This window comes from Miniopterus schreibersii, assembly GCF_964146895.1.
Source record: "Miniopterus schreibersii genome assembly, chromosome: 10".
NCBI lineage: Eukaryota > Metazoa > Chordata > Mammalia > Chiroptera > Miniopteridae > Miniopterus > Miniopterus schreibersii.
The window spans coordinates 57,604,428-57,630,896 of NC_138110.1; the positions used below are offsets into that span (position 1 = coordinate 57,604,428).

Here is a 26,469-nt window from a genome sequence, read left to right on the forward strand (position 1 = left end):
AGTCGCAGGGTCCAGGGAGACTGGCTTCCTGAGCTCAGCGCTGGAGGAAGAGAGAGGGACAGACAGAGGGGCTGGCCTGTGAGAAGGCAGAAAGGCAGCACGGTTGGGAGAGGAAGGCGAGCTAGGTCAAGCAAGATGAGACAGCCCAGAGGGTGAGCAGGGAGCCCAGAGACTTGAAGGTGACAAAAAAAAGTCTGACCTTCTCCTAGACTGCAGGAAACTAGGGTGGGCAGCTGCTTACAGGCGCCGGCCAGCTGAATGTCTGTGTATTTAAGAGCAGTCACGCGTGTGACACTGTCCGCAGGAGGCGCCGGGTCTGAGACTGAGTCCCTAAGCAGATCTCCGGAGCCCCAGCTGGTGCGGAGTCGCAGGGCCTGGGGGTGCGGGGCAGTGGTTGCGCAATCACTCCGAGCACATTTATTTTATTTAACTAATTAGCATCCTCACATTCCCCTCACGTGGGGCCCAGCAGCCTCAAAGTCTAATCCTCTAAATCAATTAGATTATTCTCTCCTTTGCCTGAGATGCTCCTTAAACCCCAAACAAAATCACAGGAGAGAGGGCCACGATGAGCGGGTGTATAAATATACACAGAGATCTCTACCTGTCTGAACTTTCCTGTGGGTGTTTGAGCAAGAAACTGGACATTACCTAGGGACATGCCCTTGGGAGAGAGAGTGGGGGTGAGGGGTTGGGGGTAGAGAGGGGGTGGACCAGCAGCCACCCGAAACTGGAAATGGCTCAAATTTCCAGACCCCAACTCTGAAAGGCCCTGCAGCAAACAGCACAAATGATGCTTTTAAGGCCCTCTTTTCTCATCTGGCCACCTCTTGCCTAAGGAGCTGCGGGAACCTCGCTCAGGCCTCCCTGCCTCTACTCTGCCACCTCCAATGCCTGCCTCCAAGTGCCCACCCTACACTGTGACTTCTGCTGTGGCTCCTCCATGTGTCTGTGTCTGGTTGCCTTTGGGGTCCTGAGCTCTCCAAGTCCTTGAAAAGTTGTGGAAGCAGCAGCAGAAGAATGAACTTGGAGGCCACGCCCCACACATGCACACCTATACCCTGCAGCACCTGCATTTGCTGAGTGTGCTGGTGGTGGACTCCTAGCTTTCTGCCAGCTGACTTCAGGCCCCATGCACAATCCCAGCTTGGTCCTGTGGCCACATGTATCCCCAGGCCTGCCCCTCTACTCAGTCCCTTTCACCTCCTTTCTCAATTCTGCCTGCCTCTTCCAGGCCCCTTTGGGTGCCCTTCACCACAAAAACTGTCTCTCTGGGTTCCCCACCTCTCTGGGCTCCAGCATAGCCCAGAGACAAAGACCTTGAGTCAGCTCAGCCTCACCATGACCTCTAGCAAGTCTCTGAGCCTCAGTTGCCCCACCTGTAAAATGGGCGAGTGCTTGCCCTTCCCTATAGAGGTGTAGCAATGATAAAATGAATCAATGCATAAAAGGCCCAGCCAGTCCTGAAATCCTTTGGCACAGCTCCCCCACCCGCCTCGCCCCAGGAGCCAGAGGACCCAAGTGACCGTGAGAGGCTGCAGCTGTCATTCATGAGGGGCCGAAAAAACCCACTCAGTCTCATTAGGCCCTGTTGGTTCCACAAATAAAAAACGCTGCTGAGACAGACATGAAGCATCAGGGACACACGCAGCCTTGGTTCCCGACAGGAGAGAATGTGTCTTCTCTCCCCCTGTCATTTTTTGTGCCTGTCATTCAATGAACTTGAAAAATCTCCAGCTTTTAAAAAACAGATCAGAGCCACCCCCCCTTCTTTTTTCCTCTCCTCCATCTTCTTGCCCAAGCTCCCCACTGTACTGGACCAGATTTTTTTTTTAAATTACAGCTGTGTCCTCCATTAGCGCCCTTGTGAGAAGTCATTACAGAACTCACACTTATTTTGGTGGCGTCCTTCCCTGCGTCTTCCTGCTGAGATGCTTTTAGCTGTTGGGAGCAGGAGGGGTGGAGAAAGCAGAGACAAGCCATTAGCACCACAGGGTGGGGGTTCGGACAACAGCTAAGATTCTAGCTACAGCAGGTGACACTCTGGGAGCCCCTGGGTCTGGAGCTGGGGGTCTCTCGGCTCTGTGTCCACTCAGGGGGTGGAAGTGAGTCAGAGCAAAACCCATGTGTGCCATGCATTTAGCGAGGTGGGTATCTGGGGGTAAGTGGGGTGGGTATGTGTGAAGGAAAGCCGTGGGTCTGCTTGGTGTGTCTGCGGGAGTGTCTGCCTGTACACCTGCGAGTGTGTTGCATTTTCAGGTGTGTCGCACACATGAGCACGTGTCTGCAGCAGATGCTGTCGGAGCCCTGCCCACGTGCCGTTCCCTGCAAGCTGACCCCGAGGCATCCAGCTGCAGACCGGCTCCCCTGCCTGCGGGCTTTCTCCGAGCACCGCAGTCCTCTAAGCCCGTGCGTTGGGGAGTCCACATTCCCAGGAGCACGAGTCTCTTCCGTATGTGTGCAGATGTCAGAGGATGAACCTTTGAGAATGTGAGACCCTGCGCACGTGTGCACAGGAAGGTGTGTGGACGTGTTCGTATGTGAGTGGGTGGGCAGAGAGGTGTGCGTCTGCATGTTATCTGCACATGCACAGTGTGGGAATGAAAGTGTCTCAGCTCTGGCTCCCCCAGATGGGACTCAAGTGCAAGTAGTTTCTTTAGGAGTGATCCCAGGACAAGTCCGTGGGGGAGTCAGCGAGGGAGGCGGGGAAGGGAAGGGTCATGAGGGGTGTGTTACGGAGCCTGTGACCACTGGGGCGGCTGGGACTTGCTCCCGCTGGGCCCCTCAGGAAGAGAGCACAGCACTTCTTCACTGATGCCAGCTGAGGGGCAGGGACCCGGGGGCATGGGTACTCCTGCGCTGACCCACAGGCTCTGTCCACAGAACATCCTCGGGCAGCCAGGGGGTTGGCAGTTGGCAGTGGGGCTGATGGCAGGGTACGGCGTACACCCCACCCCCTGCCACCAGCCCCACTGCCAACTGCCAACCCCCTGGTGTGTGGGCAGGGACTCCAACAGCACCCGGTCCCGTGGCGGGCACACATGAGCGTGTCGGTGCGTAGAGGCAGGTGCTTATGCAGTGCCCGGCTGCGGGGTGGGCCTGCATGTGTGCGGAAGGGGGGCGTGGGTGCTTGTGAGCTGGGCCACGGTGCCTGCCGTGTCTGCAGGGGCCTTTACAAAACAGCTGTCCACTTGGCTTGGGGCAGTGATGGAAGGTGACTCAGGAGACCCACCTGGAGCCAGCTTCTGTCCCTCTGGCTTCACTTTCCCCACCTGTACACAAGAGTGTAGCCGCCTGTAGCTACACTCTGTGCCCTCTGGAGGCCTTTCTGGTTGTGCCTGTCCTAAGTGCTCAGCCTGGCTCTGCCTCCAGCCCGAAAACAAGCCTCCATTTCAGGGGGAAGGGAGGGAGATAGGTGGGTGCTAGAGGACAGACAGCAGGAGCCCAGACCCCTCAGAAGAGATGAGGGGCAGAGACACCCCCTACCCGGGGGCCGGGATTCTCCCAGTCCAACTCTCGTCTCCTGGGGTGTACCTGGTTCGAGGCCCACGCCTGCTTGTCGGTCCAGTCCCTATGGCTCCGCAAGTACCACCACTGGATCTCCAGCGAGTAGGAGGGGGAGCCGCTGCCGCGGAAGGAGCAGGCCATCTCCACGTCCTCGCCTGTCCGCGCCGTCATGTCGTGGGGCATCTCTGTGAACAGGGCTGTGCGGAGAAACGGGGAGGAGTGGCCGGGGGTCAGGAACGACAGGGCCGGTGGGCACAGGCTGGTGGGGGGGGAGAGGTGGGGAGAGTGGGAGCAGCCAGGCCTGCAGGTGGGAACCGCCTGGCTTCAGGTGGGGCACCTGGAGCAGCTCAGCGAGGGGTGAGCAGCAGGGGGTAAGACAGGATGAAGGAGCCAGCCTGGGGCTCTGAGTGCCCCACCGGAGCCGGGCTTCTCTCCCAGAGCCTGTGGGCACCATGGGAGACTCACGCAGGGGAGTGATAGATCAGAGGAGGGCTGGGTTGCAAAGTGGGAGCAAGGAGGCCAGGAGGCCAGAAAGGAAGCTGCCCTTCTCATTAATTCTTTCAGATTTCTCCAGGCGCCTCCATCCCAGTTCCCTCCCGGGTTGTCCCCAACCCCAGTGCACAGCAGCCAGCGCTGTCTCTGTAAAAGCAAATCAGACCTGGCCACCCCTGCTCAGAACCCTCCCTGGCCCCCCACTGCACTGAGGAGATAACCCACCAGGTTGGGGGTCAGGCCCTGCCCACCTCCCCCAGGTGTCTCTGTCCTGTGAACATGCCTCTTCCCACCTCACTCTTGCCTTGGCTATTCCCAATGCCTAGAATGCTGTTCCCTTGGCCCCTCTTTGCCTGCCAAGCCACTCAAAGCTCAGCTCAAACTTGGCCCCGCAGAGAGGCAGACTGTCCTTGACCACCCAGAGTAGGTTTCCCCAGCCCCACCTCCAGCCACCCGGGTCATGTCACATGTCTGTTCACCGCATACGCTGACTGCCCATGAGGACAGGGACCCGGGGCTCCCCGGGGCTGCGTGGTTCCTGACAGTTAGTAGGGAGGTGCCCTGCGTGTGTGTGTGAAGCAGGTGGGCCATTCTCCATCATCTCAGGGCCTCCAGGTGCGGTGGGAGCCACACCTGCCTGCTGTCCCCACCTGGGCCCAGCTCTCCCAGCAAATCCCACGCAGACTATCCCCTGATCCAGCAGAAGCCGCACCAGCCCGCACCCCGCCACGCTGCCAGGTGAAGGAGAAAACAAGCCCCGCTTTACCCGTCGAAGGCCCCTCCCCACCATGTGTTCTGTCTCTCGTCTGTCTCTCCAAACACTGTCCTGAGCTGTAATTTCAATTCTTCCTTCTTCTCGGGACAGGTTATCTGGATTGCAAAGGGGCCAGTGGCATCTGGGCCACCCAGGGGCGCGGCCTCCATCAGCACCCCCACCCGGCCCGTAGCTGCTGCAGCCTCAAGGCCCCACCCAGCAGGGCAGAAACACCCGTGGAACGAAGGGCTGAATTGGGCTTCCTTGGGTGGGGGTGGAGGCTCCATCGGGGGGTGACCTGTGGAGGGACAGGCCTCTGCCCACCCTCGTTCAGTCTCCCTCTGTCCACTGGCCTGCCCCAAATGACTGAAAATTCTGACCCTGGCCGCCAGCTCTTTTTACTGATCAGAGGCAGCAGTGTCTAGCCTGGGACTGCTCAGCAGCCAGGGCCGGCAAGGTCAGGCCCCAGGCCCCAAGCCCTTGGCCAGGCCCTCTCACCCCAAAAAGCCTTGGTGGACCCACCACACAGCCGCCTCTGCCCTTGAATCCCAGGAATGGTCACATAGAGAGGACTGTCCAACAGAAACAGAAACAAATTCGAGGCATGCAGACTCTTTAAGTTTCTAGTGGCCATATTTAAAAAGTTAAAAAAGCCTGGCACGTGGCTTGGTGTTAGAGTGTTGGCCTGAGCACAGAAGGGTCTCGGGTTCGATTCTGGTCAAGGGCAGGTACCTGGGTTGCAGGTTCATCAATCGATGTCTCTCTCTCTCCCCTCCCCACCCCCCGTCCCACTCTCTCTCTAAAAATCAATGGAAAAAAATATCCTCTGGTGAGGCTTAACAAAAAAAACAAAAGTTTTTTTAAACAAGAGAAGTAAATTTTAACAATTTATTTTAGTTAACCCAAAATATCCAAAATATTATTTCAAATAATAATAATCATTAATGAGATATTTTACATTCTTTTGTTTTGCTAAGTCTTGGAAATCCACTGTGTACTTTACATGATCACAACACATCTCAGTTTAGACCAGCTACACAGCCGGTGCTCGGGGCCACGTCTGACTGGCATCCCAGCAGGCGAGGACTCAGAGCCAGCCTCAGCTTCTCGCCCCTCCCATGTCCCCACTGCTCAGAGGTGGCAGCCAAGGCCCAGTGCCAGGGAGTGACTCTTCCAAGGCAACTCTTAGAGCCTGCATTTGAACCCAGGTTTGTCTGGCTCCCAAGCCCGTAGTCTTCCCATAGAATTCAAACTCTTGCTGGTTATAGAGCTCTTTTTCCTTAAAAAGAAACAGTCTGAAGTGGCCAACCTTACAGGGTCCTGTGGGGCAGAAGGGGGGGTGGGGGAGGTCTGTTTTATTCTGAGTGCAAGGCCTGGGCAGGCGCAGAGGAGACATTTCACCCAGCCTGAGGCCAGCAGGGAAGGCTTCCCAGAGGAGGTGTTGCCCAGATAGTCCTGAGCCAGGAAGGGGGGGACACTTTTGGTCAGAAGATGGAGAAAGAGTCTGGCTCCAAGAAATCATGGAGCCAGGTGAGTTGGTGTGGGTGTGGCCACCAGCTCTTCCCACAGTGGGCTCTGGTCCCAAGCTCTGATTCCCTCTGACCCTGCCAGGAGCTACCTAGGTGGGGTGGGGTGGGGAAGGCCCCCTTAGAACCCATTGGCCCCAACCTTAGTAGTGAAGGGGACAGTATGTTTGCATACTGTCAAGTGGGGAAACTGAGGCTCTGTGCATTTGATGGCATATCTGAGTCTCCCTGTTCACAGATGGCAACGTGAAGGCCTGTTCCAGGCACCGCCCCAGGATCCCCCGCCATCACTCAGGGAGAAGCCGGGTGTCCGGGAAAGCACCCGGAGTGCAGGACTAGGAGCCAGGGATGAAGGACAGAGCCTGTTTCTGCCAACAGACTTGCTGTGTGACCTTGGGAGAATCTCTCCTCCTCTCTGAGCCTCAGTTTGCTCCTCTGTACAATGGGGATTAGAATTCATGGACCGAGAACCCCACCAGGTCAGACAATCTGAGAGAGAAAGTAATGTATGTCCTAAGAGCAGTGCCCTGGACACTGGGAAGGGGTGGTCGCTTCTACTTGGGGGAAGGGAAGCTTGAGAGAGGAGGAGGTGGCATGTCAGCCAGGCCCTGAAGGATGTGTGGCAGAGGCAAGAAGGAAGGGAGTGGTGTGAGCCAAGGCAGAAAGGGAAAGCCAGAGAGCCTTGTTTAAAAATAAAAATCCACACCATTTGTTGAGCATCTACTGCATACCTAGCACTATGCAGACACTGTGTCTCTATTACACTTTAATCCACTCACTCCCATTCGACAGGTGAGGAAAATGAGACTCGGAAAGATGGCATGACTTGCCCAAGATTCACACACAGCTGGGTTTTGAACCTACATCTGACCAGTAATTGTGACCAAGACCCAGGCAGGGGTCCACCGCCATCCATCAGAACCTGGTCTGAATTATCAGGTGAAATTCAGCCGCCGGGCTCCACACGTCTGCATCCCACTTACACACCTCTAGAGAAGGGCAGCTCAGTTCCTCCCACCTCCACTGAAAGGGGGCAGCTCTGACTGGCAAGAGGGTCTTGCTCCCTCTCCTAACTCTGAGCAGGGACATCGTCTCAGCACCAGAAACGAGTAGGTGATCAGTCCTAACTTGGATGATGACGATACAGTAATAAACTAATTAATACAGAGTCCTTGCTTCATGCCAGACACTGAGCCAAGCACTTTACACACATTTTCTCACGCTCCCACTGCCATGCCATGGAATCGGTGTGATCATGATGATGCCCATTTTTCAGGTGGGAAAGCTGAGGCTCAGAGAGGTTAAGAGTCAGTCGGTAGTTACATTTGCACCCAATTCAAGAGGACTCTAGACCTTGCTCCTGTAGCTCCTCTTCCCGATCCCCCACCCCCACCTCCTCCCTCCAGCTGCCCAGACCCCCAATCTCCACATTAGCATCCTTGCTGAGTTTAGGACATAAAATCCATCTCTCCTCTTTGACTTCCTCCTGTCCCCAAGCCCTCCTCCCTGCCAGGTAACTCCCTGTAGCCAGTCCCCTGGGAGGCAGGTATAATTATAGATTTTTGTGAAGGATGCAATTGTGTTCTTCAGCCCCAGGGCCCGAGCAGGGCTGGGCTCTCTGGGAAGACAATTAAAACCGGTGTCCACAAATTAGGATTCTGCAGGAGGAGAAAGAGGCTCATTGTATGCAACATCTTCTTCCTTTCTGCTTTTAATTGGGGGGGGAGGGGGGTATTTAATAACCCCAGGCCCAGTTATCAGGGCATCACCTTCAGGAAACAGCTTGTGACCCTGGCCCTAGTCGCTTGGTTTCACTTCTGGGAAAGGCAGGGGATGACCTGGAAGATCTTTCCTGCCCTTCAAGAGCAGGGCCCTGACCTCCTTCCTAACCTTCCAGACCCTGGGCTATCTAGGGCTTTGCCTTCAGGTCTGGGTTCAAATCCTGTTTCCTCCACCCCCTAGCTGTGTAACCAGGACAAGCCCCTCTACCTCTTTGAGCCTCGGGTTCTCTCTGAAAAAAGGAGAGAATGAGAGGATGCAGGGGAGGGCAACATACGCCTCATGGACATAGTAGGCGCTCAACAAACAGCATTGCTCTCTCTCACCTTCTCGCTCAAATTCTATCTTCTCCAGAAAGGCTTTAAAGATGCTTCCTTATAACCTCATTAGGCTATGCAGTGGACACAACATCTGCATTTCACTCACGCCTGGGCCCCACGACCTCTCATCCACCAGTCCAGTCCCTGCTCTCCTTCCTCATTTCTCCCCCAAGCAGCCAGTGGGACTCACTAGGGGCTTGTCTGGCAAAGACAGTCCCAGCCCAGCCCCCAACTCCCTCTGTCTCTGAGCTCAGATTCCCCATCCCAGACCCTCTGGTTCAGCCCCTAATCTCCTTTCCCTCTGCACAGTCCTCCCTGCTGTACCGATCTTCAAATCTGGTTCGAGGCTGCTTCCTCCAGGAAGCCTATAGGAACTGCACCCCAGCCCACCCATCAATCTTTGCCAGAGTGAGAACAGGAGGACTGACTGGTGGCGGGAGCAGCTCCTAGTCGGGGGAACCGAGGCAGAGCTGGAGCTAGAGAGAGGCAAAGGGAAGAGAGCAGGAGAACCAGTGGCCCTGCGGGCCCTTGGCTACCCCTCCACCCAGGCCCTCCTTGGTAGCCCCTGATGGTCTCTGAGTCCTCCTCTCCCTGCCCCACTAGAGTGTGTTAGGTCACAGGTAAGTGAGGCGTTTGCGTTTCCCCCCAGCCTGGGAGCTGCCCCAGGCAGGGCCCCTGCATTTTCCTGCATGGAGCAGGCATGTAGGAGGTGCTATTAGCCATGTGCTGAATAAATAAAGTGAGAAAGAAATGTCAGGCAGAAACCCAGAGAACTTAAGTTAGAAACTAATAAAAAAACAAGAATAAAAAAGGTAGTCATCACTCATTCATCCAGTTGCTCATTCACACAACATTTATTAGGCATTTACTATGGGCCAGACTAGAGATTCTGGGGGGATTGCACTCACAAAGGAGGGATGGGGACAGATATATGGGCACAGGCAACCAGGGAGGTCCTGATCAGGCCCCAGAAGGACAGCCCCCCCTCACCCTCCCTCCTTGTGGCCCTCAGGACCACGGTGCCCAAGCCCACCTTGGCCTACATGGGCCCAGCCGAGGGGCTGCCCAGCCAAACAGATAGGTAAGCTGGCAGCTCCCCGAGAGAGCCCATAAAGCTGTCATGTGAAATGCCACCAGGGCAGTAAACAAATGCTGGCAGTACAGAAAGGGCCACGGTGCTTCACGGGCAGATCCCCACCCTGTCCAACCTTAAGGTCTACTGACCAGCCCCAGCAACCCTGTGGGATCATCTTTCTGCTCAGAGGCCCTCAACAAGTCAGAAAGTTGATGTGCTTGATCCCACATAACCCTCACAGCAACCCCAGGGTGCAAGGGCCATTGTCCCTTCATTACAGGGACCAGCCCCCTGCCCCGGTGTTAAAGGACACTGTACCAGACACTGTACACAGGACCCTACTTCACTCTCCCAATGTCCTGATGAGGTGGTTCTGTTTACTGTCAGCCCCATTTCACAGGAGGAGCACCAAGGCTCAGAGAGGATGTGTTGGTGCCTGAGGTCACACAGGGCGAAGAAACAAAGTCAGATTTCAACCCCAAGGCTGACTGCAAAATTTCCAGGCCAAAAGCTGAGTCCTCTCTAAGCTCCCGCTCCCCTTCCCCTTCAGCATTAACAAGTGTGACTCTGGGGGGGTGATTTCCAGAGAGCCTGCTCGGTGCCCAGCTCAGCTGGGTACTGGGGCTGGAAGGGTGTGTGGCCCCCCCTTAACTCCAGCTGGGAGGCTGGATAGGGGGAAAGGATAGAGGGAGTGTTTAATGAAGCCCCAGATTATCTATGAATCTCACTGCACCCCTGAAATCAGGAGATATAAAATGTCCATTAGAGGAGCAACTAGATAAGCGGATGGAAAAGCCCCCAGGGACCGAGAAAGCAGGCAACAGCCAGAGCCCCTCCCCCCAGGGAAGGGTGCAGAGAGGCTGAGCCCCTGGGAGGCACTGAGCGTCTCCTGAGTGGCCTCTGGCTCGGCCGACCACCTGCAGCAAGAGGACTGGAGGTGAGAGCCAATGAAAGGCTGTTTCCTCTTGGAGTGGACACATTTCCTCTTCTCCAGAAATGGAGAGGGGGGCATTGTGTACAAAAGCTCACGGAATTGCAGTGTGCGTGGAGGGAACTCGCCGGCTTCGGCACACAGCAGAAGCTCAAGAACAACCCCTACCCTGGGTCAGGCTCTGTGCAGGGCTCCCAGGATGCTCAGGCCAGGCCCTGGCCCTCAAGGAGCCCACCATCCACAGGAGACACACACACCAGTGACTGCTGTGTGGACAATGGCCGGGCCTGAGCCTGGATCGCCACGTACAGCTGTTCAGGGTGTGCATTACTCACACACAGTCGTGCAAGGTGCCAGGGCGAGGAGAGGACGGGGCAGGCCCGTGTGCACAGAGTCAGGGAAGGCTTCTAGGAGGAGGGGGCATGCTTGAACTTGAAGGCTGAGTGGGATCTGAACAGTCAGGTGGAGCTCAGAGCAGGAAAGGGCATACCCGAGAGAGGGGTTCCCAAGCTCAAGCTCTTGGGGACCACCTTCGCCGTTTCTGCAGGATTTCTGTACCACCTGCACTATAATTTACTTGATGTTTATTTTCAAAGCATCTTTCCCTTTTTACTTAAAAAATTTCAGCTTAAAAGGAGACTTTTATTACTGCCATAAACGAAAAATCAGCATCACTTGCCATAAATAGAGGGTAAGTGTAAAAATAAACACTATGAAAACCAAACAGCATTCGTAAATTCTAGCCAGGAAAGGTTGTTTATTGAAGGCTACATGCCTCAGTCTCCACTTTCTCTCATTAGCAAGGGAGATAGGTGAGAGTGAGGCGTCAAGCTCAGAGCAGCGCCAAGCAGGGACTCTCTCTTCTTGATGCCAAGGGGTTAGGGATGCAGGTCCTGCTGCAGGTGGGCGCTGGCTTCGGCCACTGGCCCAGTCCCACCGCACGACCTCGCCTGCGCCGCCGCTATACCTGGAGCCTTCCCAGCACTCGGCGACCAGAACCCCACCAGTTCCTCCAGTCTGGCTCACGGCGCCGCATCCCGTCTGCTCGCCATGTGGCTCCCTGTGCCTTGCTCGTGGGGAGGACTAGCACCTATTTTAGGGGCTGGGGGTCCGAATGCATGCCCGTGGAATGAATGAACGAAGAAATGAACGGAGGACCCCCTCTGGTCCGTGCTGCTCAAACCTGGGAAGGAGCTCCCCAAGACGCTGACTTCCCTCCCCCACGTGGGGAAACAACATTACTTTTGTCTTAAAACAAACATGAATATATTATGGACTAGAATACAGAATTTATGAATTTTGAATGAAATACGAGACATCGAAGAAACGCTGGCCCTGGTGGGAGCTGTTTCCTCTCCTGCTGGGTGAACCCGCAGTCAGGGGCCTCTGTCCCACACAGTCCGAGGCCTTGTTATCTCTGCAGCCTCAGGGTCCTCAGACCATGCTCTGTGCACAGGAGTGTTGACAAGGGGACTAGGAGGAAAGAGGGGGAATGGGAGAGGGCGGAGCCCAGGATTTACAGGTGAAGATGCTAAGTTGCAGGCACCCTGACTTGCTGTGTGGCTTTTATGTAAGTTGCTTCACTTCTCTGAGCTTCAGTTCCCACATGTGTCATGGCTTAAAGCCTTATTTTGAGGATTCAATGAACTAAAGCAGGTCAAGAGCCTGTTTCAGTGTGTAGGACACAGTGGAGCCTCAGCACCTGGTGGCACCCACTCCCTGCTGAGTCTCAGATACACACAAGCACGTTCGCCCAGGTGGGGTCCCTGCCCAGCCCCGGCTGATTGAAGAGGGGAGCTGCCCCACCCAATACAAATTAAAATAGCTAACATTTTGAGCACTTATTGTGCACTAAGCACCTGGTGATGCTGTGCCTCAGTTTCCTCATCAATAAAATAGAGATAATTACAACTACTCCAAAGAGTTATTGTAAGGATTAAATGCATTAAGATTTACAAAGTGCAATGCCTGGCACAGATTATTTGCTGTAGAGGTGTTTCCTTATTTAATTAGTTTCAATTGAAGTGAAATTCACATAACATAAAATTAACAATTCTAAAGTGAACAAATTAGAGGCATTTAGTGCATTCACCTATATCTTATCCCCAAATGTTTTCATCACCCCAAAAGGAAACCCTGTCCCATTAAGCACTCTCCTATCCTGGCAATCACCGGTCTGCCTTCTGTCTCCATGGAGTTGCCTAAGCTGGGTTTCACATAAATGGAATCATAAAATCTGTGGTCTTTTGGGACCACAGATTTTGGCTTTTTTCACTTAGCATAATGTTTTTGAGGTTCATCCACATTGTAGCGCATATCATGTTGTATTCCTTTTTATAGAAGTGTTTTTTGAATAAAATAAAATATCTCACTAAACCCCCAAAACAATGATAAAGTAGCCACTATCATCATTCTCCTTACAGAGGGGGAAACTGAGGCACAGAGAGGCTTGGCACTTGCCTAGGTCCCCTGCCAGCCAGCCTGGACACAGCCAGGAGGGCAGTGCTGGCACCTGGGGCTGGGGGCAGGGTGCCTCCCAGGACCACGGGCACATATTGAGGGAGACGGCAGTGGAATTGGGGACCTGGGAAGATTTGAGGAGAGTGAAAATATCCTGGCACTTGCAGGAGTGTGGGAGTTGAGCAGGTTTCCCCAGTGGAATTCCCGCCCCCGCTTCCCACAAGTCTGGGCTACAGGGAGTGAAAGGCGTAGGGAGAGAGGCAAGTGTGGGAATGTGCGGGGACCCAGCGCGGGAAAAGGCACACAGGCATGTCTTCTCATCACCTGCACATCCTGCAAAGTCAGTGGGGTGAGCCCAGCGCACGGATGGCTAGTGAGGTGGGGCCAGGATTTGAGCCCAAAGCCCAGGCAGGTGCTCATCCAGGCTGCCTGCCAGAGGCAGAGAGGGGGTGAACAGAGGAAGCAAAGGGAGGCTGCGTCAGCCACAGGGATAAGCAGGTGCCCAGAACCCCAGAAAGGAGCATCCCCAGATCCACTGAGAAGAAAGAAAAGTGAGAGATGTGGGGAGGCACACAGGGTGGAGCCAGGAGGGCCAGGGCCATGGAGAACAGAGCAGAAGGGGAGAGGCAGAGGTGACGGGACCAGAAAACCAGATGCAGAGATCAAGAAGAGGGGAGAAACTGAGGCAGATCCCAGGGATGCTCCAGGGCAGAACAGGTTGCCCAGCAGTCAGGGGCAGACAGCAGAGTGGCCACGCTGTCCCTCCCCTGCAGGACCTGGCCTGGATGAAAGCCAGTCCCCCACTTCCCAGTCCCTCTCACTCCTGCCCAGTTGTGTTTGGGAAACCCCGAGATTGCAGCAGCAAATATATGGGTTCTGGAACCAGGCTGACCCAGATTTGAATTCCAGATTTGAACCTCAGATTTGACCCAGATTTGAACCCCAATCAGGTTGACCTAGATTCTCATGGTGGGCCAATCTCCGAGCCTCAGTTTTATCTGTAAAATGGGTGCTGTGGGGATTCAATGGGATCGTATATCCCTGTAAATGTCTGGCATGCTGTGGGCTCCACGGAGCCTGGTCATGGTGGTGATGAATCAGGTGGTGACCATCAGGTGCTGCTCATGCGGCCTCCCACTGGGTGGTCTTGCTCCAGCTTCTCCACCCACAAAGCTCCCACCTCCCTTTCCTCACCTAGAAGACTAGCCTGGCCTAGGCCTTTTCAAGCACAAGGACTATTCTAGAACCAGAGAATCCCTAGTTGAAGGGTTCTGCCCCTCCCCAGGGCCTTTGCACTTACTGTTCCCTCTGCCTAAGAGGGGCCGTAACAGAAAGCAGCAGAGCCGGGTGGGGCTTGGGGCCCCCAGCGCCTAGCTGGAGGTCAGGGACCACTCCTAGGGTCTCTGGGGGCATAAAGAGACAAGCTGGTGAGTCCCAGAGGCCTTCCCATCAGCTGACAGCCAGCCTGCCCTCCCCCCGAGCCTCTGCCTGCCTGAGACCATTAGCGCCGCTTCATTTTGAGCGCTATTTCCACTGCCATGCGCTCTGGCCGCTGGGCCTCCATTAGGGACCCTTTCCCGGGGCCGATGACAGCCAGCAAACAGCTCCCCAGCGAGCTGGCCATAATTGCTGCCGCCTCCGAGGCCGGAAATAATTTTTTTAAAACCTCACAAAGCAAAACAGACACCCTGCCCTCTGCTCTCGCCTTCCCCGCCCTCAGTCAGGAACCAAGCCCTAGGGTTCTAAGAAAGGGGGTCATTCAAGACCCCCAACCCCATGAGACACCCTCAACATGCCGGGCTGAGGGGAAACAAAGTTTGGGCTCTGCTCCCTTGCTCTAAACTAGGTGTGGGGCCCCTGGCCTACTGCACCCCTCTAGGCCTCGGCTTCTTCCTCTGCAAGACGGGTATGTTGATGGTGCCTGGGGGGCCTGATGGGGTGACCACGATGAGGCCCTGCCAGGAGGTCGTGGGCCTCTCTGAGGAGCTACATGAGCCATGAAGGAGAGACCCAGAGGCAGGAGGGGTCGGAAGAGAGGCTGCCAGGGGAGGAAATTGCTTGGGAAAAGGTCCTGAGGAGGAAGGAGCTAGGTGTGCTCAAGCACTAGAGAGGACACCAGTGCACTCTACACACACGCGTGCACCCCCCCCCACGTTCCCATCATGCCCTGGACACTGCGGCTGGCCCAGCACCCTATGACCCACAAACTCAGCCCCTTCCTCAGCAAGCAGCCTCTCCATTACACACTCCACTCTCCAAGTCCTCACTCGCACAGCCATACCCACCCAAACACCAGCCACACCTTTTCCTTCCCCACCAAGGAAACTGCCCTGGAGATCAAGACCAAGCTCCAAGGTCTGCTTCGCCAGATACACACCACTCTGCAAATGAAGCCCCTGCAAGCCCCAGGCCGTCAGGCCAAGCTCTCAGCCCTGGAGGTCCCTGATACTGGCTGAGAAAGAGGCCACCTCCCCCAGGACGTCTTCCTTGACTGCACCATGACACAGTGACCACTCTCACTGTAAACCTAAAGAGCCCTCCCTTGGGATGATTCACCTTCCTTCGCCATTTCTCAGGCTCTCCTCTCTGGTTTACTGTCCTCCATTATCCCACCCCCTGAAGACACGAATTCACCAAGGACTTGCTGGGGAAAGTGAATGAAGCTTCATTCTAGAGGCTGCCCCAGGTCACGGGAGAGGACTATGGGGGAGGGGAAGGATTCCAGGTTCACGCTTGGCCCTGCTGCACACTTGTCCTGTGTCCTGAAACCAGCCCTGGCTCCTCTCTGGGCCTCAGTTTCCCCCTGTGAAATGAAGGCTGTTCCTCCTGAGGACCATGGGTGGGCTCTAGGGCCTCAACAAACCCCCTAAAACTCGGCAAAACAATGCATCATTTTCCTGAGGAAATGATCCAGTTTTCATCAGATGCTCAAGAGGACTGTGATCTCCAAAACAGTTAGGAATCCCTAGTCTACAACTCCAGGGTCCCTTGTAGCTTCACCATTTGGTCTTTCATTCTCCTGCTCACTTCATTCATTCAGCTGACATTTCTCGAGTGCCTGCTCCTTGTGGAAGTCATTATGATATACAGAATAAATGTATGTATAATCCAAGATGTCATCTGAAGAGAGGTGTGTGTGTGTGCGTGCGTCTCTGTGTGTGTGCGTGTCTGTGTGTGTGCACACTCAGAGAGACAGAGAGAAAGGGAAGACAGAGGTGAGAGGAGGGAGGGGCATGGATACAGCAGACAGAGCAAGGGACAAAGAAAGATGGAGAGAGATTTAAAGACAGAGATAGAAAGCTAAAGAGGAAGAGAGAGAGAAAGAGAGAGAGTGGCCCAGAGAGAGAGTGACAAACCAGTGGAAAGATCCAGAGTGCGGGACAGGCAGAGCATTTGCCACAGATGGGCACTGTCAGCCCCCCTAATTGATAGCTCTGAGCGAGGCCCCCTCTTCCAGCTCCAGCTCTAACCTTCCAGATGCTCCCAGAGCCTCTATGCTCTGTCCCAAGGGCAACAGCTTGCAGGGGGGTGGGGAGGCTGGTATGGAAGCAAAGGCTACTGGGCAGAGGAAACCAGCCTGGCCGAGATGCTGAAGGACCACCCAGGCTCCTTCCCACCCAAACACACTCGCTCCACACATTCGCTCAGACAAAAACACCAGCCCCTCGTAGAACATCCAGGCAGGTGCCCCCAGGGTCCCACGCATGCCCCCAGGTCTCCCCACTCCCCACTGGCAGTGCTGGACTTAGATCTAGGAGCCTAGACTCTCAGACCCATGCTCCTTCAGCCAGACCCAGGCCTCTCAGCACCTTGGCACTGTGAGCTCTGAGAGTCCAGGGCGCCACCCTGGAACAAAGCACCTGCCTTGGCAGCCAGGAGCAGGACAGATGAGCGGGTGGAGAGCTTCAGCTCTGCAGTCGCACAAGCTGAGCTCAAGCCTGGCTTTGCCATTCAACAACTGTGCGCCTTCAGGCAAGTGGCATCATCCCTGTAAGCCTCAGTGTCCTGGTCTATAAAATGGGAGCGCCCTCCTCATGGGGCGCATGAGGATTAAATGAAAGTGGGGAGAGGAGGGGGGAGGCACAGAAAATGCTTGATGAGCGCTGGCTGGTATTTAGGTTCACAGACCTCCGAAGGCCACTGAGCGCTGAGCACCAAGTGCTGGGTGAATTCCATGCCACTATGGGCCCCATCCTCAGTGCTGATTGGACAGCAAAAGGTGGGGCTTGGAAGAATTCGAAGCACTTTGAGCTTGAGCGACTCAGCATGGTTTAGGTGGGGAAACTGAGGCCCAGGGAGGGGCAGGGACCTGCCAGCCACCCAGAAGGCAGAGCAGGGGATGGTAAATAAAAGCCCAAGGCCCATTTCCCCTGCCCCAACTCTAGCACTTTAACTTGGAGCTGAAGTCCCAAAGGAGTCCCCGAATCCACCCCTCAACACGGCAGGCAGCAAAGGGCCCCACCGCCTGGTGTGAGGCTAGGCATCCTCTGAGTTGGGAGTTCCACCCACGTGGGCCCCTATCCCAGCACCAGCACTAGACTGCTGTGTGGCAGACAAGTCTCTATTAGCCACTCACTGTGTTCTCACTTCTGCCCACTCCACCAGCTTTGGTCCTTTGGGAAATAAAGCAGGAATCCCCTCTACAACATCTCCAACTAACAGCCGGCGGGGCCCAGCTTGCCCACGTTCGGTGGTGAGCAGTTCACTACTGAGCACCCTCACTGCCTGGGGCGAGCGCCCTTCCCCACTGAGCACCATCTCTGCTTCTTAACTCTTAGCACAATTTATGCATATATTTTATAGGTTTAGTTGTATGAACAAGAAACTTATCTGCCTTCTTCATTGATATGTCTCCAGTGGCTTAAAGAGCCTGGTACATGGCAGGCACTCAATATTTGGTGAATGAAGGAATGAATGAATGAATGAATGAATGAATGAATGAATGAATGAATGAATGAAGAAACCTCCAACTCATGGCAGTAGCCCCTGTTAGGCCAGTGGTTTCCAGAATGACAAGTAGAGAGCATGAGGGGGACGGGTGACCTGTGGCCGGCACATCCCCAGTTCTGTCATTCCCACACATGATGTGCCTGTGTGCCACCCTGCTATTATGACCTGAATGTTTTCCTATAAACTAACCCACTATTTTTTAATATCCCCATTAGTATCATTCTAAGCGATCATGTCTGTGAAATCAGTTTTTGATGTGCTGGTTATATTTTCTAATCTACATTAAAGTAGATGCATAACTATTAAAATATAAGAGGTGTGTCTAGATTCTGTCTAAAATTACCTCTTAGGTAAGACCCAATCTTGCTGAGGGTTCCTGGGGGTCTTAAAGAAGGGTTTCAACTCGGGATGGTGGAGCGATTCCCAGAGACTTCTCCGCTGGCTCCCAGGAAGGGGTGGGGACGCAGCGGCAGGCAGGGGACCTGGAGGAGCAGCAGCCCCTCTGCCTCCCCAGCCCCACCTCACTTCTCCATAGGGCAGGCACCAGGCGGAACCAGTGGGTGGGCTGTGGATCCCAGGTCACCAGCTGGTAGAGGGGTGGATTTCTTCCCCCAGTGAGACCACCACCCTTTTTCTGATGGAAGAGTCCCATCAGAGTCTGGGAAAGGACACACCCTGAAACCCCATTACCCTCCAGGCTGTAGCATCTCATGCACCCCAGGGGGCTGGGCCTGGGTATCCCACTGCAAGGTGAAATCAGCCTTATCCACTCGTGGATGATCTGGCCACAGGCAGTAAGAATGAGGAGGGGCTCCAATTTTGTGATTTTTCTACTGAAAAACTGGATTCCTTATGAAATTAAAATTACACAAACGTTTAAAACTACATTAACTTGGAATGAGCAAAAGTTTAAGAATTCGGACCCCAGACCTCTGCCTTGTGCTTCTTGCCATCTGTTCGTTACCTGCCACCTCCCTGTGCTGGGCATTGTAGTGGGTGCCAGGACACAGGGACTCTTGACCTGTCTCTGCCTTGGGGCCCCCAATCATTACAACACGAGGGTGGGGTGAGAGTGCCTGGATTCTGGCCCCCATGTGCCCAGCTGGCCCCAAACTCCCTTCGAGGCTGACTCTTCCCATAACCCCATCATCAGCTGCTTAGGTCTCCAAAGTCCAAGGTCATGACCAAGCCCCAGGAGGTGGGCTTGTTTCATGCCACCACCTTTCCCCTCTTTCTGACACCTACCCTCATGTGGCCACTTAGGTCACTGTTCACACCACGTGCTCCCCCTCCCCTGCCATTTGATTTTTTTCAGCCTCAGAGGGCCTTCGGAAGGTCACGGAGAAAGGGTTTTGGTCTGGGTTTGCCGCTGCTGCTCCCCTCCCACACCCAGTGTGGAATGTGGAGGCCACCACGGTCCTTCCACCTCTCCCTCCTTCTCTCTGGGGGCCTCAACAGCGCTGTGAACAGAAACCTTGGAGCCACCTTCCTGGGTTCAGATCCAGGCTCCTACCCCTGCTAGGTGCATGACCTCGGGCAAGCCTTTTAGCCTCCCCCCCCCCCCCCCAGGGAAAGTCCCTCCTCTTAGGCTTCTTCTGAGGATCAAAGGAGATGATGCCATTTAAGGCCCTCACATGACATTCAAACATTTGTTTCCATATCTTTCTCTCCCCATTTGTACAGACTTGAATAAGGTGATTCCAAAAGTCAAATACTTCCCAGGAAATTTGGGGCAAATGCTCTCTAGCCCTTGGCCTCGGTCTTCCCTTCTGTGAAAGGGACTGACGAAGATGGTCCACGGGACCTTGCTGGCTGGATCTGGGCCTTGGTGATTCATTCCAAGAGCTCCATCTCCTGCCTTAGCAGCTGGTGGGTTGGAAGGGACCACTCTCCTATCGACCCTGATCGTGTCCGCTTGTAGGAGACTTCCCCCACACCCCCGCTGTCACCATGGCGATCGGCGAATTCCCCATCCTGCTGTCCCCTCGCAGCTCCCCTTGCTTGGGGAGAGGCGGCAGGAGCTGCTGATAGGCAAGGTGTCAAAACCAATTGGTGTGAAGGACTTGGGGAAAACCGCGTGTGAGGGCCAATTCCCCACAGGAGGCCAGGAAACCCTCAGCCCACGGCGGAGTGTTTACGGGTGTAATTGATAGAATAATCACTAACACCCGAGACAACGGCAGACACGTTTTTAACATCATAACCTTCGGAAGACAGTATTCAGTTGTCTCCATCTCCCAGCCACCAAACTGGCCAGCTTATTGACGGCGAGATACCAACAGTTCAGTAAGGAACATGAGAGAGCCAGAGTCATTTTTCAGTACACAGGCTGTTTGCCAAATGGCCCAGCAGCCCCCACCCCTCCCCCAGCGCCCCACTGCTCCCTCCTGGCAACAGAGAGAACCTCAGGACAGTGAATCACTCAATGGACAAAGCATCAGGCCAAGTCAGGATCTTTGTCTGCGCTAGGGTATATTAATAATTGAAGGTGCTGGCCTAGGTGTGTGAGTGTGTGTGTACGTGTGTGTGTGTGTGTGTGTGTGTGGCAGGCTGGGGTGGGAGAATAGATGTTTGTTGCAGCGGAAGGCTTCCTGGGGCTCCTCTCAAGGTCCACCTACCTACTCCAGCCTGGACCTCTCCCTCTCTTGCAAAACCAGACCAAACCAGCAGCGCCTGGCGCTAGACAATTTCCCACCCCTACATGTGTGAATACTTAAGACAGTGGCTCCCAAACTCCAGGCTGCAGGAGAATCAGCTGGGAAGCTTATTAAGATGCAGATTCCAGGGTTCCATAAACAATCATTTTGGCCAATGGGTCTGGGGAGAGCTTGGATCTGTCTGCATTTAATAAACATTCTGGGAGATTCCAAAGCAGGGAGTCCGCAAAGATCTGCACAACGATCCCCTTCTGGAGCCCTGCCCTGGACAAGTTCTGGAAGATTACTGGAGGAGTCCAGCCCAGCTGACTTTTTCTAACTTGCATGTGGCCTCAGCAAGATCTTGTCATCCTTCTGAGCAGCCAGTTCCTCTTGGTGGAACCCACTGCTTTACCAGTTCTCTAGGGAGCTGGAAGGGAGTGTGCTTGGATGGGACTGTGCAGGGGAAGAAGTCTTGTCGCATGACCTGCCAAGCCCGCCTCAAGGCTGCCCTGAAAGAAGCAGGCCCAGACCTGCCAGACACATCTTAATTCTAGGCACAGCTCTCTAGCTCTCTGTAGACTAAGTGACCTTGGGCAAGTCATTGGTCCTCTCTGAACCTCAGGATCCTCTCATGTCCAACTCCAGCCTTCCATGAACAATGTCAGTGTTAGTGAGTTAGTACTGGCAGGGTTTGGCAGCACCTAGCATACAGTAGGTGTTTCATAAATGTTAGTTCCCTTTCCTCCCACCCCTACCGTGCCCATGGCAGTGAGCTAACCCTTTTTGGTCAGGAAAAATCAAGATAGCTGCTATTTATTGAGTACCTACTAGGAGCAGACACTGACCATCACCACCCCAGCCTCCAAATTCCCGATGCTTCCCCCTAAGGGCCATGCACCACTCATTCCCCATTCATTCCTCGTGCCTTTAAAAAGCCCTCTGTGAAGTGGGCTGAAGGGAGGTAGCAGGGAGATGGGAAGTGAGACAGATGTCCTTGAGGACCCATCTGACCACAGGCTCTCCTTGTGACAAGCCCTAGGTCAGGCAGGCAGAAGGCGCTACCCTGGCTGCCAGGCTGGGCTCTGATGGAGCCGGAGAGGTAAGCAGCCAGCAAGCAGTTGGAGTCAGTGGGCCTCTCCCCAGGAGCCCCGCTTCCAGCCTCCACCCCCACGCCAGACATGGAGACACCTTCCTAACCCGGCCACATCTCCTGAATCAGCGGAGGACATGCGGAGCCTCGGATAATGAACCGATCAGGCTCCAATCTGCTCAACAGCAATTTCTGGGCTTTTTCAGCACACACAGCTTTTATCAAATTGGTATTCTCCTCCTGAACACAAACGGCTTATTAGACATGACCCACTTATTCACCACGTCTCACTATCATTAATAACAGTTTCTTTTTGTGATTAAGCGAGTGGCTCCAAACCCTTCCTGTGGTGGCGAGCGCTTGGCCCCACAGAGGGGCAGCCGTGCGGGCTCCTCAGCAGCCACTACTCGGTGACTTTGAACCTTGCGATGTTGGGGAAAGGCAGTCTGGCCCCTGCAGAGTTGCCTGGGCTCCTCGTTTCTTGAGGGGCAAAAGGAGCCCCAAAGGGTGACTCACGTGCCCAGAGCCACATCGGCAGTCGGCAGTCGAGAAAAAGCCGGTTCCCCAGCAGTCTCCTGCATCCTTCCCACCTAGCCCCTCCTCCTCTGGGCCATGTAGCTGACCTCTCCAGGGTTCAGAGGGGACATTACAGCTGGTGGGACAGAGCGGTGCCCCTAAGCACACCAGGCACCGGTGGGCAGGTGGAAAGTGTCACACAAAGGAGAAGCTGGCTCCCCTGTAGGGGACCACCTCGGGTACTCAGGAATGAGAATGGCACCCAAATCCGGGGCGGTGTGGTGCTCCAGGGACTGGTGACCATACACCTCAGAGCCCCAGTCCTTGTATCTCCCGGGACCGCAAGCTCAGGAAAGCCCTTGCTTGGAAAACCCTCCTAGAGTAAGTTTCAACCGTGCCAAGGAAATGAGCGGAGCAAGGAGGGGAGCGGAAGGAGGAATTCCCAGCTTCCCTTGAATGGGAGGGAATCTGACAGGGAGATGAATGTCCTGGAAAAAGCGTTGTCTTTTCCGACAGGCCCTGGGGCCAGCCCCAGCTCAGCCACTCGTTCACTGTGTGATCTTGGGCAAGTCCCTTCTTTCTCTGAGCCTCAGCCTCTCCATCTATAAACTGAGGACTGGAACAATCCTCCTGTCTGCCACTGCTCCAAACAGATTGGTAGGAATCAGATGAGGGATACGAAGGGTGCATAAATGATACATAGAGCAGTCACTACCAAACATGGGAAGGCAGAGAGGGTGCAGGGAGTCATAGCTCTCAAAGAGCAGGGACCCCGAGGAGAGCTTCGGAACCCCCCATCCCCCCTGGAGCAATCCCACTCATTTGCCACACCTGAGTAAAGCCAAAGCCCTCTCTGATTATCTATTCCCACCCCCACTTCCCACCCCTGTCCCAGAGTTTACTCTTTCCCATTAGAATAAATCACCCAATTCTCGGCCCTCCGTGCAAACCTCCCCCAGCCCCGGGCATACGGCGCCCAGCCCTGGCGCTCCAGCCTCCCCCACCAGACTGGGGGCCTCTGCAGGGAAGGGATGGATGGAGGAAGGGTCTCCATTTTATCTACACCCTGGTCCCCATATCAGAGCCTGGCTCACAGGGGACAGGGGCCCCCACAGCTGCCAGCCTCAGACAATCCAACTCTGCTGCCAACTTGGATTCCTCTGGGGCTGGAAGGAGCTCTGACACTTAGGCAACTAGTGCGGGAAATGCTTGCTCCCTGGCTCCCACGGCTGGAGTTGAGATTTCCCACATGCCAGTCCTCTGAGGCAGAAGATAATGGTGAGTGGTGGTACCCTGCAGAGGATGGCAGGGGCTTCCTGCTCACCCCCAGAGGCAGACAGAAACATCTGGTCTCCTTTTTTCCCTTCCATGCCTTTGGTTGAAGCAGTGATCCCAACTATTCCAGTGTCTTGGAGGGGCTCCCACCAAGCCTCCGTCCCTGACATGCACCCACCCCACAGGGGCAGATGCAGCCCCAGGCTACCAAGAGGCAGGGTCTTCTGTCCCCCAGGTTTCCCAGCGGCAGAAGAGAGGCAGGGAAGGGCAGCTGTGGGGTTAAGCCCTCAAAGGGGAAAGGCAGATGGGCAGGGAGAGGTGGGTGAGCAAAGTGTGTTCACAAGTGTGTGTGTGTGTTTGCCAGTATGTCTGCAGGCGGGCAGGCAGGCAAGAGTTGTGCAGAGTGTGTGAGCCTAAATGCCAGCTGGCAGGGTGGGAGCCCACCAGCCATAGTGTGTGATGCGTGTGTAGTGGGCATAAGTGTGAGTGCTTCTGAGTGAGGAGGGGACCTGAGAAGATGTGTGGGGATAGTTGTGAGTGTGAGAAAGCAGTGCCGTGGCTGTGAATGTCTGTGTGGTCCTGGGGGGGTGTGCATCGGCGAGAGTGGGTGCGGGGGCGAAAGGGGCTCTCCGCGTGAGCCGGATCCGCGTGCGCACGGGGTGCCCCCCCCTCCGCAGGGGTGGCCAGGGTGCCAGGGCAGGACCATGGACCCGGCAGAGGGCGCCGCGGGACGCCCGCCGCGGCGGCGCGGGCTCGAGCCTGGGGACCGCCAAGTTGGAGCGGCGCGGCCGGGTGGGGCTCGGTGGGGAAGTCCGCGGGGGCGGCGACCGAACTCACCGTGGCCGGAGACGTGGTTGTCCCAGGGCGCGTGGGCCGCGGGTCGCGTGGCGCCGCCGAGTTGCAGGAAAAGTGCCAGGTAGTGGAGGGCGCCCAGCGCCACCGCGAGCGGGGCCCCCATGGTGCGCGCTCGGGCCGGGGGCGCCGCCGCCTCACATCGGGGCTCGTGAGACCGCAGACCCCGCGCCCGCCGTCCCCTGCCGGGCACGGCCTGGCTGCCCGGCTGCGCCCGCCGCCCCTTGCCCGCTAAGCCCGGCCCGACCCGGCCCCGGCCCCAGCCCTCGCCGGCTCCGGCCCAGCCCCGGCTGCGGGCAGCGAGCGCACGCCCAGCCGGCCGCCTCCGACTGCGGGACTCTTCCCTTCCGCGGAAGGCCACCGCGCTCGGGGCCGCCGCACTCCCTCCCTCCCGCCCCGAGGAGGCGGCGGCGGAGGGATCTGCCGCTTGATTTATCATCAAAGTTTTGCCCAGGCTGGGATTTTTAAAGCGGTACCCGCAACTTTCCGCGCCCGAGAGCACAGGTAGGGGGCGGGGCGGGGTGGAGGAAGCCACCCCGGGGACCCGGTTCCCGCAAAGCATAACGCAGCTGGCTTCAGAAGCAGAAATGCCATCCAGAGGGGAAAGGAAGGAAACCCGTTCCCCCGCCGCCAGGCCGGCGCGCAGAGCGACTCCTCAACTTGGCAAGCGGGGCGGGGCGCGCTCGGGCGGCCGACGGGGGCGGCGGTGGCAGGGAGGTGCGCAGGAACCACGGCTGGGGCGCTGGAGGCCTGCTTGCAGTCCTGCCGCAGCCTTTGGCTTCCTGTGTGATGGTGTCTGGGTATCGACCCCTGTCGGAGCCTCTTGGTCTTCATCTGAGAAATGGGAATAATAGCTGCCTCTAGAGGTCGTGGGGAGGATTTACGAAGCCGTGTGTGTGTAAAGCGCTTAGCGCGTCACGCTCATGGTAGGGGCTCAATAGTTATTACTGCTGCTCCTCTCTAGGACTCAGTTTTCGCGTCTGTATAATGGGAGTGAGGCAGGCCAGCTGCTGGGGCTCCTTCTAACGGAGTGGCTGGGCCCCGTGCAGTGGATCGGGGCGCTCCCTTCTGCACTCCCGGGCTCCCTCCCTAGAACGGTTAGCTTAGAGGGAATATTGGGGCGGGGGGGGGGCGGCCGAGGATAACGAAGCCACTCCCATTCCCAAGAGCAGGAATCCAGCTAGATCCTCTGACCCCTTCCCTGGCCGGTTTCCTGGGGCTGTTGGGAAAGACCTTCAGTACAGACACAAGGGCGGGCCTGTGCTTCCGTCTAGAAGATGAGGAGGCGCATTACGGTAGAGACGCATCTTCCCCGAGGTCCCACGGCGAGGCTGGGGCGAGCTGGCTGACGCCCGGGCCGGGTCCCTCCTCCTCTCGGCCCTTGTCCGTCCCCAGCCCCGTCCGCGGCGGTTTCAGCACCAAGGAGGCGGACAGCGCCAGCCCGTCGGCCCGCCGGAGGCCTGGGGACCGCGCGGGCCCTGGAGAGAGGGTTCAGCACTGCGGACAGGGCCCCCCGTCGGCGCCGCGGACGCCCAGCTGCCCCTTCCTAACCCCGGGCGGGTCCTGTGCACGCCTCGTAGGCCGCGCCCCAAGTCTGAGAATGGAGCCAGAGCCCCGGGGACCCCGCCTTCACTGTCCTCTCATTCCCCCTCTAGTATGGTGGCGGGCGGCACACCCGACGGGGCCTGCGGTCGCCAGCAAATACCCAGTCCGTTCAAACTCGGCCTGCGCCCTGCAGGGCCGCGAGCTGGCGCGGACTGTGTGCCCGCACAGCCCACAGGCGCCGCTTCAGAACCGCAGGCAGGTCCTCGCCCTCGCCCAGCGTCTTGGGCCCACATTCACTGGAGGAAGGGGCAGGTCTTTTTTTTTTTTTTTTTTTGCCGGATTGACTCACTTCTCACTTCTTCCCCACAGAGGTAGTATTGAGGCTATCCAAGGATGGCCAGGCGTCTTGGACTCTACAAAAGCGTTCTCTCATTCCTGAATTCGTGTGAGCCTCGCTCCCAATGCAAAGGACTCCGTCTCCCTCTTTATAAAGATGGAGAAACTAAGAGTCTTGAAGATCACGTAGCAGCACCAGGACTGAAACTCAGGACTCTTACTTCCAGCTTGAGGCCTCTCCAGGAGAATGTGGTGGCAAAACAGGGGCTCGAATTCAGGGTTTTTCTTCTCGTAAACCACGGAGTGGAGGGAGGGCAGCACAGACAAGAAGATGGAGAGAGAGGAGATTAGAAGAGAGAAGAGAAAACGAGATGGCCTGGGGGCTGCCGAGGAAGGACCACACCCTGCTGCTCTGCCACTTA

The 26,469-nt window shown here is 56.0% G+C and overlaps 1 protein-coding gene across 1 annotated transcript in view; it reads right to left on the reverse strand.

Moving 5' to 3' along the window:
* Window positions 1-24,493, reverse strand: part of VSTM2L (V-set and transmembrane domain containing 2 like) — a 32,992-nt gene extending 8,499 nt beyond the window's left edge. The window contains exons 1-3 of the mRNA XM_081148680.1: window positions 24,152-24,493; window positions 3,535-3,704; window positions 1,891-1,941 (exon numbers count right to left, since the gene is read on the reverse strand). Coding sequence (XP_081004806.1) covers window positions 1,891-1,941; window positions 3,535-3,704; window positions 24,152-24,272 — 342 coding nt within the window. The 5' untranslated portion in view covers window positions 24,273-24,493. The remainder of the gene's footprint in view (window positions 1-1,890; window positions 1,942-3,534; window positions 3,705-24,151) is intronic.
* Window positions 24,494-26,469: the final 1,976 nt, after the last annotated feature.